The sequence below is a fragment of the Dendrobates tinctorius genome, unplaced genomic scaffold (assembly GCF_039654945.1).
Source record: "Dendrobates tinctorius isolate UK_male_01 unplaced genomic scaffold, ASM3965494v1 ptg000043l, whole genome shotgun sequence".
Taxonomy (NCBI): Eukaryota; Metazoa; Chordata; class Amphibia; order Anura; family Dendrobatidae; genus Dendrobates; species Dendrobates tinctorius.
Genome location: NW_027361711.1, coordinates 21,428,887 through 21,445,900, shown reverse-complemented (window position 1 = coordinate 21,445,900; position 17,014 = coordinate 21,428,887). Strand labels below are relative to the sequence as shown.

The following is a 17,014-nucleotide window of genomic DNA, read 5'->3' as shown; positions in this document are numbered from 1 at the left end:
CGCCTGCTACTTAGCAGTGTCTTTGCAGCGGCTCAGTTATCACCACGCTGCAGTTGCAGCTCCTTGGTGCGTTTGCGGTTGCGACGCCTTGCACACGTTTCCTGGTAGGTCCCTACGGAGTTTGTGCCGCCACCTTGTGCTTCTCCGGTGACCGCATACCGCGTGTGTTGCGCTGAGATTCTGTGTCCTGAACAGACTCAGCCTCTTTTGTGGTACCATTTATTATTACAGCTCTGTGAGCTCAACAGAGTTTGTTCAGTGCACCTGATGACGCACTTAAACCGGTGCACTCTACCACCATATAGCTCTGCCACCACCTAGCAGCGGTCTTTCCATCTACCGCACGGTGGACCCCGAGTGGCGAAGGCACTTTATTTATATTTTTATTTTAGTGTCATCCGCCACTCCTAACACCTTCTGTGTCAATCCCAAGTTAGTTATGACAAATACTGACATCTGAATATTGTGTCTATTTTGTACATACAAGTACATTAACAAGTTGTATGTATTTATATTTCAACTGTATATAAAAGATAATTTCTTTCTAATGGCCAACTGACTTTAGGCTTACATGGCAGCATTCTCAAACAAACCAAACCATGAATTACAAGTTGTTTGACTATCTGAATTTTCTTAAGACAAGATTTTGAAAAGAGAACGTGAATAGCATTCTATAAAACTACATTCATTTGAAATGTGTCATAATTTTGGTTATATTTACTCAAATAGTACCCATTACTTCTTCTTACTCGTTTGCTTTAGCAGGCAGTTGCATTCCCAATGTACAATAATGGAAAATCCATCATTAAAACTCTGCATCATCCTCTGCTATTTCTTTTAATGACTAAATTGACAGCTGGATGTACCGACGATCACACACCAACCTAGGCAAATGGTCTCAGTTGAGAGTATAGAAAAAGAAAGTGCTTGTGTCATGATCCCAGTGCAGGTTTTGACCTGCACGCTATGGGTTAATGTCTTGATCCCAGTCCAGGCTCTGAGCTGCACACATGGGGTTAATTATGGTGGCCTCTCTTTGGTTCGGGGAAAGCTTCTTATAGCCCTGGGAAGCTCCAATCCCTGTCAGTTATACTTTTGCCCTTGGCTGAGTGTGTCGACCCCTGTGTGCCTGTGCCTTGTGACTGTGTTATAGCCACCTTGCTTATAGGGTTCTAACCTGGTTCTGTCCCCCATTGTGAGTTTGCCTTTTGATTCTGTATTGTGTATCTGCTTCTCTGGTTTTCTGACTCCTGCTACGTCCCTGACTATTCCTGATTAGCCTGTTCCTTGTGTACCGCGTTGCCTCTCTCATTTAGTGACCTCGGCATGTTTTGGATTTCATCTCCCTCTGGTGCCCCGTCCTTTCCCTGGTGTCTGGGACCCCCTTTCCCCTCTCCTCTGCTCCAGGGTCCCTGTAGCATCCTGCACTCATCTCCAGCAGTAGGATGCTAAGTCCCGCCTACTGTGGTCAAGTGCTGCAGGTCCTGTCAGTACACTCACCACCCAGCATTCTGCTCACTCCAGCCCTGCTGTATTGCTGTCATATTGCCCAGCTCACAGACGCTGTAATTACAGCTGTCACAGGGCATCAGAGTCTCCGAGTTCTCACTGTCAGGGCTGCTGAAACCGCTGGTAAGTGCCCACCTGGCAGTTTCTCCTGACATTATAACTGACTGTGAACTTTTTTCCCTTCTTCAGCATGGACCCGATGCATGCGTTATCTGAGAAGGTGAAACACTTGACTCAGTCGCTGCAGAAGCTAAATCTGGAGCACCAAACTCTGGCCCAGTCCCAACAGCAGGTTGCAGACTCGGTTCAGGGGGCGCTTTCTGCAGGGTTTCAGCAGGTGGGTTATGTCCCTGCTTAGGGGAGCCCCACAAGCCTGGGCGTTTTCTCTTTCCTCTTCTGCCCCGGAGAGAATGACTGTGGATGCGTTTTTTGAGGCCTTAGGGCATATTTACGATGAGCTGGATAGAGTGCGTTTGGCTGAGGACATGGTAATGAGTGTCTGTCAGGGGAAGCACTCTGCCGAGTGGTTCTGTTCTGAATTTAGACGTTGGGCAGCTGAGATTTCTTGGAGTGATGCCACCCTTTGGGGGTTGTTCCATAGAGGTCTGTGTGAACGTCTGAAGGATGCTCTGGCACTTCATCCTCCACCTGACTCCCTGGAGGACGCCATGACCCAAGCGGTTCACATGGATCACAGACTGCGAGCAAGAGGCGTTATGCAACTCGAAACATCGTTATTCTCCAGTGGAGGTGAGACCCAGACTCCTCCTGTGGCTATGGAGGTGATCGCTGTCACCTGTGAGGAGAAGGAAAGAAGACACCACCAGGAGAAGCAGTTGTGCTGCTATTGTGGGGAATCTGGACATTGGAAAGACTGCCCCTCCTATCCATGATCCTCCAAGGTGGCGGGAAACGACTAGGTCTGGGTAGTAGTCGAGGAGGCTACCCAGACCTTCAGGTACATTTTTCCTCACTTGCAAAAATTGTGCTTCAGGTGGAACGGGAACTTGGTGACAATCCTGTTCAGACTACTGCCTTTGTGACTGTGGTTCTGCTTTAACCTGATTGATACCCGGATTATAACTCTTAATAAGTTAGGGACAGTCAGACTTCACGATCCTGTTAAACTTGTCGCAATTGACTCGTCCCCTTACCCAGGACGGTATCTGTTTCAGGTCTGAGCTTTTTTCTCTGAAAGTGGGTCTCACTCACGTGGAAAAACTAAGTTGACTTATGTTAGATAACTTGCCTGAGGGACTGGTACTGGGGATGCCTTGGCTTCAACGCCATAATCCTACCATTGATTGGGTAACGGGGAGATCACTCAATGGGAATGCAAGGATAAATGTTGTAACATGGGACCTCTTGTTAACTCTTTTAAATCCGTATCTGTGTCGTCTGTCCATCTGGAGGGTATTCCCGATACCTGAAGGATATCGAAGACGTGTTTTCCGAAAGCAAGGCTGAGGTGCTGCCACCACATAGACTCTACAATTGTGCCATTGATTTAGTACCCGGAGCCAAGTTACCTAAGGCTCGGTTGTTCAATTTTTCTGGGCCGTAGCGCCAAGCCATGAAGGAGTACATAGCTGAGAGTTTCCACAAAGGGCATATCAGGCCTTCTGTTTCACCCAAGGCAGCAGGATTCTTCCTCGTGAAGAAGAAAGATGGTGGTTTGCGGCCGTGCCTTGACTTTCGGTAACTTAACAAGATAACGGTTAGGAACACTTACCTGCTTCCCCTCATCCCAGACATGTAACCAGTCATCAGTGGCCCAATGGTTCTCCAAATTAGATCAGATACCTGATAAGGGTTCAGGAAGGGGACGAGTGGGACAGAGGGACACTTTGAAAACCTGATTATGCCGTTTGGGTTAACTAATTTCCCCGCTCTTTTCCAGAACTTTATCAATGTTGTGTTTTCTGACCTAATAGGCCGTTTTGTTATAATTTATTTGGATAACATTTTGGTATATTCCCCGGACAGTCAGTCTTACTTGCAACATCTACAGACAGTTCTCCAGAGACTCAGGGAGAACCAATTGTTTGTTAAATTGGAAAAATGTTCATTTTTCGTAAAGGAACTGTCTTTTTGCAGGCTGATTGTGTCCTGTGAGGGGTTTCGTATGGATCCTAAGAAGGTGCTGGCGATCGCAGACTGGGTTCAGCATCGAGATCTCAAGGGAATCGAGCGATTCTTAGGATTTGCAAACTATTACTGGAGATTCATTAAAGGTTTCTCACAAGTGGTTGAACCACTCACCGATCTTACCCGGAAGGGGGCTGATGTAAAAAATTAGACGGGACTCGCTAAGGAGTCCTTCTCAGCTCTTAAGAAATGTTTCAAGTACACCCCGATGTTGGTTCAGCCAGTCCCATCCAAACCATTTACTGTGGAGGTGGGGGCAGTGTTGTCCCAGGATCCGGCCACCCTTACTAATCTCAAACACTGTGCCTTCTTCTCCAAGAAGTTCTCTTCTGCCGAGAGAAACTATGATGTAGGCAATACAGAACTTCTTGCGGTCAAGCTGGTATTTGAAGAATGGAGGCACTTTTTGGAAGGGGCGGCTCACCCTATCACTGTTATCATGGATCACAAAAATTTGGCATACCTTGACTCTGCTAAGGGGCTTACTCCTAGCCAAGCCTGTTGGTCACTTTTTTTTCACGATTTCAATTGTCCATTACTTTTCGACCGGGGTTCAAAAATGTGAAAGCGGATGCCCTGTCCAGAAGTTTTGACCCGGTGACTCCCCCCAAGCCGCTGTCCTCCATTCTTTGCCCGGGAGTAGTAGTGGCGGGGGTCTCGTCAGAGTTGGAACAAGAAATTTTGAGGGCTCAGTTCCTAACTCCGGCGGCCAGGCCAGGGGATAAATTGTTTGTTTCATGAGTCTAGGCTGAGTGCTCATCCCGGTATCACGGCCACTAGAGAGGCAGTAGCCAGGGTTTTTTGGTGGCCCTCACTTGGTTCCAATGTCTTGAAATTCATTTCTGCTAGTTGAGTTGGTGCCCGTTCCAAATGCTCGCATAGTCGGCCGGCTGGGGCACTCATACCTTTACCCGTTCTTGATAGGCCATGGACTCATCTCTCCATGGACTTTATAACCAGTCTTCCACCTTCCAGGGGCAATATGGTGATCTGGGTGGTGGTGGTGGACAGGTTTTCTAAACAAATAAAACAATCAACTATACCCACTGGCGCTCCACCTTATAATGAAGGACAACTAAAATAGCTGCAAGTGAAAACAGGCACTGTGCAAATCCTGTTACATAAATTACAAACAAAAATCCAAAATAAAATTCACAGCGCTTATACTCAAAAAACCAAAAATGGATATATGCCAAAAAAATCGTTGTACCATAAAGGTACTCTATATATTGACCCCTCACCGCTGCTGCCAAATAGCGGCAGACTGAATAACAGACAGTAATTGACAATAGTTATACCGCAGAGGTACTGGTTAAAATAACCCCTCACCGCTGTTAACAGGTAGCGGTAAGCTTAGATACTTACTTGTGAGGTTGTAGAACAAAGTTGCGAAGTTCCGCTGTTAAGCAGTGTATCGCCGTGTGGCATGAAAGAGAGCGCTCCCAGTGTGCCGCTGATTACTGGCGTCCGACTGACATGCGGGAGATGAGGGCGGGGAGCGTGGAGAAGCAGAGGCTGATGGCGGGCTCCGGCCGAAGCACCGCCGTCCACACACTGCAAGGCGCAGGAAACTGGGGGCGTGACGTCACGTAGCTAGCTGCTGAGCTGGACGGGTAGTGCTGGGGGTCAATACTGAACGACACATTTCGAAGGACGCGGTCCCTCTTCATCAAGGACCTAAATTGGGACGAAAGTTCATCGGTCTGTACGAGATTGTGGAGATAATCAATCAGGTGGCATATAGGTTTCGTCTCTCTGCCTTCTTTTAAATATTTTCAAATGTTTTCCAGAAATCTCTGTTGATACCCCTGGGGTCCGGCAAGGAGGACTCAGAGTCTGTTGTTCCTCCAGTGTTGGTGGAGGGTCACTTGGAGTATGAGGTCGGACATATTGTGGAATCTCAGCAGGGGCACTGCACCTTGCAGTACCTGGTCTACTGGAAGGAATATGGACCGGAGGATCGCTCCCTGCTCACTCGGTACATGCGAATCGCCTGGTTCGGGCTTTCCATGCCAAATACCAAGGGAAGCCTGGGGGGTCCGGAGGCCCACCATTGAGAGGGGGGTACTGTCATGATCCCAGTGCAGATTTTGACCTGCACACCTGGGGTTAATTATTGTGGCCTCTCTTTGGTTCAGGGAGAGCTTCTTATAGCCCTGGGAAGCGCCAATCCCTGTCAGTTATACTTTTGCCCTTGGCTGAGTGTCGACCCCTGTGTGCCTGTGCCTTGTGACTGTGTTATAGCTTGCTTATAGGGTTCTGACCCGGTTCTATCACCCATTGTAAGTTTGCCTTTTGATTCTGTATTGTGTATCTGCTTTTCTGGTTTTCTGACTCCTGCTACGTCCCTGACTATTCCTGATTAGCCCGCTCCTTGTCTACCACATTGCCTCGTTTACTAACCTCGACTTGTCTTGGATTTCATCTCCCTCTGGTTCCCCGTCCTTTCCCTGGTGTCTGGGTCCCCCTTTCTCCTCTCCTCTGCTCCAGGGTCCCTGTCGCATCCTGCACTCATCTCCAGCAATAGGATGCCAAGCCCAGCCCCTTGTGGTCACGTGCTGCAAGTCCTGTCAGTACACTCACCACCCAGCCTTCTGCTCACTTCAGCCCTGCTATATTGCTGTCATCTTGCCCAGCTCCCGGACGCTGTAAGTACAGCCGTCACAGGCCGTCAAAGGCTTCAAGCTCTCCCTGTCAGGGCTGCTGAAACCGCTGGTAAGTGCCCACCTGGCGGTTTCACCTGACAGCTTGGTATTTCAGCGGTTGTATTAAAATCGCATTTGGGGCAGTTACGTGAGCACATGAGATGTGTATGGAGTGTAGACATGGCAGAATTCTGTCAGTATATTGCATTCTTTAGAAGCCCACTTTTGAAGAGTTCCAATCAAATTTTAGAATTCTCCCCAATAACCCATTCTTTGCAAATGAGTCTCCCAAATGGATGATTGCAAGCACCCTTCCATAGTTATGGCAAAGTGGTTTAAAATGCAATTTGTCACTAAGGCCTCCCCTGGATGTACATGTCCTATAGTTTTTTTCAGATACAACACGTACCCATTTTAGTCTATGACGCTATTCACATGTCCACATTTTTTCAGGGATCGTTTATCCTTGCAAAAATGGCAGGGACAGGTCTCATTTTTCTGGTACCACTGATAAAGGGCCAATATAAATCTATGGGGCTGTGAAAAACACATACAGCACACGGCTGGCATCCGTATTTAATTGTATAGTATAAGAGAAGCTTTGCAATTTATTTATCCATTTGAGAAAGACATGGAACACCCACTGATGGTAAAAATGCAGATCCAAAACACTGATGACACCAGGTCCATTTTCTTACAGACGTGTTTTATCACGGACGTGTGAATGAGGCCCAAGTCCTCATATATAGTCATGGAGGTGTTCAAAAGCGAAATCCATTAACTTTTGCTGCATACCCAAGAAATCAACGTTTTAAAGGGAATCTGTCACTTTTTCGACTATTAGCTGCCAGCACCGACATCAGGGGCTTATCTACAGCATTCTGTAATGCTGTAGATAAGCCCCCGATGTAACCTGAAAGATAAACACATTAGATTATACTCACCCGGGGGGCGGTCCAGTCCGATGGGTGTCGCGGTCCGGTCTGGCGCCTCCCATCTTCATACGAGGCCATCCTCTTTCCTTCCTGCCATGGCTCCTGCGCAGGCGCACTGCTCTGCCTGTTGAGGGCAGAGCAGAATACTGCAGTGCGCAGGCACCGGACCTCTCCCCGCAACTGCGCACTGCAGGACTCTGCTCTGCCCTCAACAGGGCAGAGCAGTGCGCCTGCACAGGAGCCGCGACAGGCAGTAAAGAGGACGTCACCATTAGAAGATGGGAGGCGCCGGACCGGACTACGACACCCATCAGACCAGACCGCCCCCCCCCCGGTTGAGTATAATCTAACGTGTTTTTCTTATCTTTCAGGTTACATCGGGGGCTTATCTACAGCATTACAGAATGCTGTAGATAAGCCCCTGATGTCGGAGCTGGCAGCTAATAGTCGAAAAGAAAGGGTGATAGATTCCCTTTAATTCACATGCAAACCATGATTGAATCTGGGCATGACTGCACCCTTTCTGAGCCTCTGCCACCCCAGGTTGTTTACTGTCCAGCAGCAGGCTCTTTTGCTTGATTGATAGATAACTATCTGTGTGACACCAGGCAAAGAAATACAGTAGACTATCAACCAAGCTGAAGAGGCTGGTGCTAGCCAGGAAAATAGCTTCAAGAGGAAGAAGCTTAGGAAGTGCTAGGTCATGCCAAGAGCACTTTAAAAACTCATTTCCATGTGAATTACAATGCTGACATTTTAGGAATACAGCAACAGATATAAAAAGGTGTCAATGGATTTGGCTTTCAAAGTCTGGATTGCGAATGTATGCGGTTTGGGAGAACGCTTTGGAGTGGCCATCACAAAGCTCTAGCTTCATTGAATATTTAGGGGAAGTGGGAAAAAAATGTGTGAAAGGATGCCTACAAACCTAAATTACACCAATTCTGTCAGAAAGAATTGGCCAAAATTGCAATAACTTATTGTTAGAAGCTTGTGGAAGGTTACCAAAATATTCAACCCAAGTTGGACAATTTAAAGGAAATGCTGCCAGTTACTAAACATCTCATGTATGCACAATTATGAGCCACTGGGAATGTAAAGAAATAAAAGCTGAACTAAATCAGTCTCTCTAGTATTATGACATTTTATTCTGAAATATAGTAGCGATCCTAACTGACCTAAGAGAGGTAACGTGTACTAAGATTAAAATGTCAGATTGTGAAAAACTTAGTTTTTATTGATTGAAAGCTTGTCTTCAACTGTATGTGTGTAATGTTAGGCAGTCAATCTGATGTTTGGTAATTATTAACAACTATCTGGTGAACATTTCGATAAAGTAAATTGTATCCATGTTAGTTGTCAATTATTATTCTTTCAGAAGCTGTTAGTAAAACTTAAATGATAAAATTAGTGTTTGCATAATCAAATCAATAAAGCTTCCAATTATTGAGACTTTTGCAAAAAGGGTACCAGATTAATTTTACGTTTTTAACCGAATTTTATTGGTATGCACTAAAAACTGTATAAAACATACCTCTATATGAACTGTAGGTGAAAAGTCCTGATTAAACGTAGAAAAGAAATGCAAAAGTCAAAAATGAAGACAAGGAAGAATTTAGAGTTAAAAGTTTATTCATTCAACATCTCACATTACAAATATTTAAAAATTATATGCATACTGGTATAAATAGTCATTTGCAAACTATTTAATAACATTAATTTTTCACTAGCACTTCAACAAATGAACTCTTTAAAAAAGAACTTGTGTTATATAACTTAATTAGAGTAAAACATACAAAAATATGAACTTAAAAGTGAAAATGACTTTAATAAAAAATGAATTATCTTTATTTAAAATGCTATAATAAATACTACAACCTCCCCATACACAGTAAAAACTATGTGTAAATTCAGCCAAGTGGTACAATTAATTGACATACTTAAATAACTTTTTTTCCTTCTGGTAAATGAGCAATACAATGGAAAAGAAGGTAACATTAGGGATTAGTAAAAACTAGACACCCACTTGTTAATAATAATAAGAATTTCACTTTCAAAAAAATATAACAAAGGAATCTGATGAAAATTATAAAAACTAATTATGCTTTCAAATTTAAAAATATAAAAAATAAAACAGTTGAATACAATATTGTCCCAATTCTTACAATGTTATCAATCACAGTAGCTTTAAACCCTGACTGTCTAGAGAGGGACAAGTCTCGGAAAGCCTCGCGCTCCTCCCTGACACCAAATTTTAAAAGAAGGTAACAAAATAACGCCAAATGACCAAAACCTCTTTTATTCCATTTTTTTTAAAAAATAATCTCAGTTTTACATTAGTAGAAAGATTGAATTCTGATTCTTTTCTTTAGAAACACCAGCAAGAAAGAGGATTACTAGAACAGTAGAAAACGACATCTTTAAATGCCTGCAATTAAAAACAATGAAGAATTACACTGCAAAGATCTCTCAAAAGTCAGAAATAAGTATTGCACATAACTTGAAGTTCAACTCGCCACAATATATTATCATATTCAAGTTTTAAATCACCTTTAAACAGAAGGTTTAAACTCATCAAAGCAATAAAAAAAACATAAAAAAAAGAAAAGTAAAGAAAATCAAAACTAAAAAAACCCAAAAACGGTGGGATTATCAAGTCTTTCCAACAGCACTTCTTAGAAAATGCTGGTCATTCACTGCAAACATATTAACTTGCATTATGCAGAGGTCTGTGTATGGAGAAGTATATACTAGGCCAAAGCATTGGGCAGTGAGGGTTTCCGCTGCGTGGAAACTCAAAGTAATGCGGTTCCGTCTTGCAGTGCATAAGAGATTCATGTTGACACCCTGACATGTGATGCTTGGGCTGCTTTTTAGCTACAGGTACAAGCACTGCACTCATTGCTAAAAAAAAGGCTTATTTAGAAGGAAGCAGGTTACAGAAAACCAAAAACTTCTAGCATGTGAAAAGACACGGACTTATGCTATATATCACATGCTTCGCCCCAGCCAATAATCCGAGGTGCCGACTAGTGGCCGATTATCTACTAGCATACGTTATACTGAAGCCATGAGTCCGTACAATGGAGTAAGGCCATGGGACTTTATGCTCTGTAAATTAAAGTGTTACCAAGTCTGTATCTGTAAACACGCTTTTCACACAATAACAACAAGTGAATATTAGTAGAATAACTAGATTTTTTTTTTCCTTATATTAGTCATGCATACTAACATTACACATCTGGAACCCCAAAAGGTATGGTTTTTATTTCTTTAAAAAAAAAAAATTTTCCACTTAAAACTTTTTTTTTTCATTTTTTTTCCCAAACTGCAGATTTGTCTGCGATATAAAACACCTAACATTAATTTCATTAATATGTAAAATGGCTAAACATTCACCAAAAAAATTTGCAATTTATATATATATTTTTTTTTTTCACTTCTTTAAAAAATGAGAAATATGAAGAAGCAGAATACATTGTTTTTTAAGTTGTTACTTTAACTTTTAATCTTCTATGCTACAATTTTTATTTTTTTTGTATTTTTCCAAGGGACTAAAAGAGTTGATTAAATTGTCTGGTTTCATGCGATTTCATCTCCTCAATATTAGGTCTAGGACATCTTTAAATGAAACATCCACCAAATGTTTGGTGCGGGCTAGCGTATTTTGAAGTCACGTGCTTTGTATCTCTGCAGGTTCTGAAGTAGCATTACCAGTGCGCAACATCCATCATCCGTAATGTATGCAGAGCACTGAAATGTATAAAAAGCAGAATAAGAAAATAAAAATTTATTAAAATTATTTATCTTAAAAAAATGAAGTTATATGAAGATCTCTCCGTAATAAAAGTACAAAAAGCTACTCTTTGCAATATGAAAAATTGAGGTATTGCATAAAGAGATATCCCGCCAGTGAAAAGTGGGCCTAAATGCTCACTGCTGGAAACATAAGATATATAAAATTAGTGCATAACAAGTGTACAATATGTGCATGACAAAAATAAGTTAGCTACAAAAACACTGTACCGAAAGTCAGCAGGTCATGTACAAAGGGAAATAAAGAGAAAATATTCTTCAAAAGCTAGCTTCCAAACAGTGGTTTATTTCCAGAGTTAACCTTTCCCATGCTGAGGCGTGGAGTCTACACAAAGCCATGCAGACTATTGTGTCTTGGATGCATAAAGGGATTTTTGGGCTTTGCTGTGCAAACATCTAGCAATGAAAAGGTTAAGTTGTCGCCGCTGTTTACTGGTAGGAATGGCACTAGCACATCCCAAGCCATCTACACTCACAAAAGGGTCAAAACAATCTGTCGACCCACCTGCTGGATGTATACCACAGCACCCACCTATAGAAATGACGTCTGTCATTGCAGTACAAGGATTGGTTTCGTAAGCAGCTCCTTTAACGGGTTCTCTAGAACCTTCAGCAACTGTCTCCATTTCCAAACATATTTCCCATACCCCTCTGGTGGTAACGATGCACGTTATAACACATACAAAGGAATACCGAGAATCATAAAAAAAAAAAAAAAGACAGGTGCATTGTTTAGTAACGTTAATGCTGAGGGGAAGGGAGGAAGGCTCTGGCTTCCTCAGTGAGAGTTAAAGACCTCAATATTCTACTTTACACCAGATCTCATTCTGGAAGTTGAATTTGGTAATAACAGGGGCTCCTCAAGAGTTACGCAGCAGCACTGAAGCAAGTCTTTGGTTTCCACAAACTGTGAGAGCATTGTTAGCAAGCAATGCACTAAAACCAGGTACATCTGCAGTGTTTCTAAAAATAACAAAAAAAAAAACGGTCAGTTTTCGGAGCTACTACTCGCCTCTACAAGCGTATAGCAAGAGGTCACGGCCACCCTTTTGCAGCCAGACAGCACGAGATTATGAACTGCCATAAAAGTTCACAAAATAAGCCTCTATACGTCTTGCCCCTCACAGCAGCAATTCAACAGAAATCCCAAGGATCCTGCGCTAAACAATGCAGTGTTTCAATCCAGTCATGCTATGATGAACAGGATATTTACTTTACATAGTATCAGTCACTAGGATAATAAAATAATGGCTTCCTTGGCATGGTCAAACTGCTTTTTGAGGGTAGACCAAAATAAGTTGTTGTCACCCACTGTGATCCCTACCAACCTCACGTTAACACCAAACTGCCTGAAGCATTTCCTGCCTAGGAAAAGTCAAGGAGGCTGTAAACATTGATCAGCTGATGGAATTAGGGCCAAACTATAGCCATTTTTACTGATCCATCCATACACATTCGGTCTGACTAAGCAGGCTTGTGTTGTCAATGGGGAGAGGGGAATAAGGCGCTGCCTAGCACCTCTGCCATACAAGTTATCTTGCCTGTAAAATTAGAAGGATAGGGTGGTAGGTAACCTCTAACCGATCCTTCTCCTTCCCCTCTTTCGGATAAAATCTGTTGGGAGGTCCTCATAACATAAGATCTATTTTGCCAAGATGTCTGACAAACCTGAAAAAGAAACTATCTAATCTTTATCGCCTATACATGTGCAGTCAGGGGAAAGCTGTGAGGCCACAATAAATATTACATAGTCATTTCATGTGCAGCAGCCTAGGAAGCCTTATAGTGAGTACACATGCACCAGCTAATCCAATGCATATGAATGTCCGAAGTAAAATGGGTCTAACCTAGTGACAAATAGTATTTAAGGTAAACTTCTTAAAATGGAGATATGTATATTTTAAGATGAACCAGGTTCTACGTTTCAAGCACCTATTGCCTCAAAAGACTTCACCACGATAAATACCAGTCAGCCTACAAGACCACTGCTTCTACTTCTTGTCAGCAAAATTGACACATACTGTATAAATTGGAAGTGTGCAGTCCCTGGAATTTACAGACATACATAACTATCTCAAAGCATCCTTAAAGGTGTTGAGGTCAGCCAGTAACGCACATTTGTGTGATGGGTAGCAGCAAATTTCCAAGTGTAACAATATTGCACATTGGACGTAATGGACACATCTGCTTAAATATACAGGGCAGCGCTTGCTACTGACTAAAACACCAAAGTATCCAACCTTGCACCTATAGTGCTACCAATATGATTCTTAGGAAGCCATCTTTAACGTTGTTATACCTCAGCAGCAAGCAAAGATGAGCGCTGGCTAAGTTACTTGGCCTGTAAAGAGTTAAGGCATCAAGATTATTCAGTGGTATTAAGCAGCTTAAAGTCTAACGTGCCAAAAAGGCATTAAAACTAGGTACTGAAAGTTCCTTAGCCAAACTCAGCTCAGAATGTTTCATTTAGAAATGATTATATCTAGAGCAAGGGAGGGGGAACTTTAAAGCAAAAGTGACAACTATTACAACAACACACAGTCATCACCCAGACAGTACTATGTTGTTACCCACAGCCAAGCAGAAGAAGCACGTGTAAAGTGACATTATGCTGAGGGAAGCCCTTCATTGGCCCTTTGATGTCCAAAGGGCCATAATACATCTGTGTGACATGGGAAACTTATGTGTTCTGCCACTATATACTCTCAAACAGCAAGAATGGGCTTCTCTGGTAATGTCTAGAATTCTAGATTGGAGGCAGTACAAACGTCCAATTCCTTCCTTGAGGTATCTTTCAAGTGTTCGGTGTCAAATGGAAAACAGAAGCTGGCACCAAGTAAAGGTTTAGCAAGTTAGGACTATAGATATATATTAAGCATCAAAAAATAAAAATCTATACATTTGTTCTTTCTGAGCAGAAAAAAAACAACTGCCTTCTGAAATTTAACTTCTTTCAGCTTTGGTAGGACTTTTTTTTTCGGGGAATATGGATAACTGGTACGATGTTACTCTGTTGAATTTTTTTATAAGTATTTTTTTAAGATTATTTTTCACTGAAAAAATAAATAAATAAGTGCACTCCCCTCAGTAGTAACTTCACTCAACATTTACATTCTTAAAAAGCTTAAATAGCTCAACATCTAAAATACTTCAGAGCTCTAAGGAGAATCAGCCAGTTATGTGGATGCCAAAACAGGAAAAAGTGACAATGAGTTACTAGAAAAGATAAATATTGGAGGCATCTGCCATTGGTTTACCCTTCCAAAATGGTTCACATACAACGCTGCTTTACTTTTTTTTTTTGTTTGTTTGTGTGGGTTATTTCATTTCACAATAGGCAATTACTTCCACTAAAAAAGGTAAAAAGCAAATAAAAAAAAACTAAAAAATAATCCCCAATAAATAAGAAATTAAAAAAATCCCCCCGTAGTAAAAAATAAGCTGTGTCAAACAGACCAATAGTGTTACTGTGGTTGCATGGTTACATTAACAGTAATCTTCTGTTATTTCTCATTTAACAATAATTTAATTAAAAAAAATACTCTGGTTTTCTTTTCTTAATAATTATCTACTTGCAAGCTTTCAAACTCTTCTCTGAATAATAAAAATAATAATAATAATAATAGTAATAATAACAATTCATTAGTTGCAGTCTCCCTGCTCCCTTGGTTTTCGATGAGGACAGCATGAAACATGCATGCATCAGAGTGATATTGTAATGAACAAGAAGGCTTTCCAATACAGTTCTCAATGACACAAGACTTTACAAATACCTATGGTGTAGGTCATTCTTTCGTTATACTATTGTTAAAATACAGACTACAACAAGAGGACATGCTTTCCTAAGGATGGTAAGGAGGGAGAAGGGTTAAGAGAACAGAAGAGTGCACTTATTTGGATCCTTGGAAGGAAGTTAAGCAGAGGGTGGTTCAATTCCAACGGAATGAAATATGCCTTGGGCGATCTCCTCCTTCCTTTACTAGCGGCTTGTGGAACTCCCGGCCAGCACGCGAGTGGATAGCAGCCCAGCAATATTCACAGTAATACTGCAGACAGGTAACATTAGCACAGAAGAATGGAGCAAACTTGCCACTGCAGCGAGCTCCTTGACACTCATCACAAAGCTGGTCGTCCAAGACATATGGCTTCACCTCTACCTGAGAAGAGAAAAAGCAGAGATACAATCAGAACAGATAAGGCCAGATTCATCACTCGCTTTTGTGCCTATTTTTTATCTAGTTTTGTGGTTTTGACTCATTTTTTTTGCCCCCAACTCATCATTCAATTTGTGTCTTTTTTGAAGTCTAATTTATAAGTGCTCGCCTGTGTTTTTTTCACTCTGTGGGAAAAGTTTAGCAATTCCAAATGTTTTTAAAAAGTCGCAAAATATGTTGTAATACCACTCCGGTCTCCTCTGGTATATTTTTGAGTACAACAATATTTTGGAGCAATTTTTGCGCCATTTTTCAAAATGTGCGACCTTTCGCAGCAACAAGTTATAAATATAATTCTACACAGAGGGGAAAAAAATACAGTCTCGAGTGATGCTAAGTCATCTGGGGTCATTGTCGCAAGGCATCGCTGGGAACGGGACTTGCTGGGAGCATTGCTGAGGCCTGAGGACGCTGCGGGGGGCCGCCGGAAAGTGAGAAAAACACACATTTTTTTAAAATTATTTTTAACATTATATCTTCTACTATTGATGCAGCATAGGCAGCCTCAATAGAAAAAAGTTGGTCACACTTGTCAAACACTATGTTTGACGAGTGTGACCAACCTGTCAATCAATTTTCCAAGCGATGCTACAGATCGCTTGAAAAACGCTAGTATTCTGCAAGCTAATTACGCTTGCAAAACGCTAGTTTTTAGCGGGAATTACGCATGCGGATTTCTCGTGGCAGGGAGTTGCAGAATTGCCGTGGAAATTTCCGTGGCAATTCCGCACGTGTGGACATAGCCTTACACTGGCCGCTAGGTTTTTTTTTTGTTAATTTTTTTTTTCTTTTACATCAACCTAACCCCTTCCCCCCAAGCCTGCTTCTAACTTCATGACCAGGCCAAATTATACAATTCTGACCACTATCACTTTATGACGTAACAACTCTGGGACGCTTCAACAAATCCTAGTGACTCTGAGAAAGTTTTTTCATAACATATTGTACTTCATGATAGTGATAAAATTGATAAAATTTGTTTGAAATTACTTGAGTTTGTCAAAAAAATCCCTAATTTCACGAAATTTTCTCATTTGTCCAACAAAACTTAAAAAAAAAAAAACCAAAACATTTTATTAGGGACCACATCATATTTGGCGAGACGTTGGGGGGGCATACATGACAGAAAATACCCAAAAGTGACACCATTCTAAAAACTGTAACCCTTTAAGTGCTCATAACCACATTCATGAAGTTTATTAACCCTTCAGGGGCTTAACAGGAATTAAGTGGAAGGAAAAAAATGAACATTTAACTTTTTTTTTTACTTTAGACCCAATTTTTTTTTTATTTTCACAAGCATAACAGAAGAAAATGGACCCCAAAATTTGTTGTGCAATTTCTCATAAACAAAATGCATGTCCACAGTGGCCACAAAACATATAAAACCTACAAGTGAAAAAATGAGCAAAAACCCTGCTGTAACTAAGTAAATGAAAAGCAAAATGTGCTTTTAAATAACAGAGTTTTTAGTAATACTTTTTTAATCAAAAATAGCATAAAAGCCATACCACCATGACAAGGTAACTCTGATCAGGACAGTCTTCTACTGTCTAATATTAAAAACCTTACCATGTCTCATTTTTTCTTTTGTAGGTTTTATAGAAATGCCAAAGATGTGGAAGCTAAATGTCGTGTAGGCACACTGGGGCTCAAAGGGAGGGGGGCATTTGGATTTGAGAGCTCAAAATTTGCTGAATTTATTTTGGGGGGCAAGAAGCCATAGTGCTTTTCCAGAGCCTTTGTA

General features: G+C 41.7%; 1 protein-coding gene across 2 annotated transcripts in view; it reads right to left on the bottom strand.

The window, feature by feature from the left end:
* Positions 1-8,851: 8,851 nt before the first annotated feature.
* CPEB4 (cytoplasmic polyadenylation element binding protein 4) overlaps positions 8,852-17,014 on the bottom strand; it is a 93,188-nt gene continuing 85,025 nt past the window's right edge. For both annotated transcript variants that reach the window (XM_073575237.1, XM_073575238.1), the window contains one exon: positions 8,852-15,210. In XM_073575237.1, the coding sequence (XP_073431338.1) occupies positions 14,983-15,210 (228 nt within the window). In that variant the 3' untranslated portion in view covers positions 8,852-14,982. The remainder of the gene's footprint in view (positions 15,211-17,014) is intronic.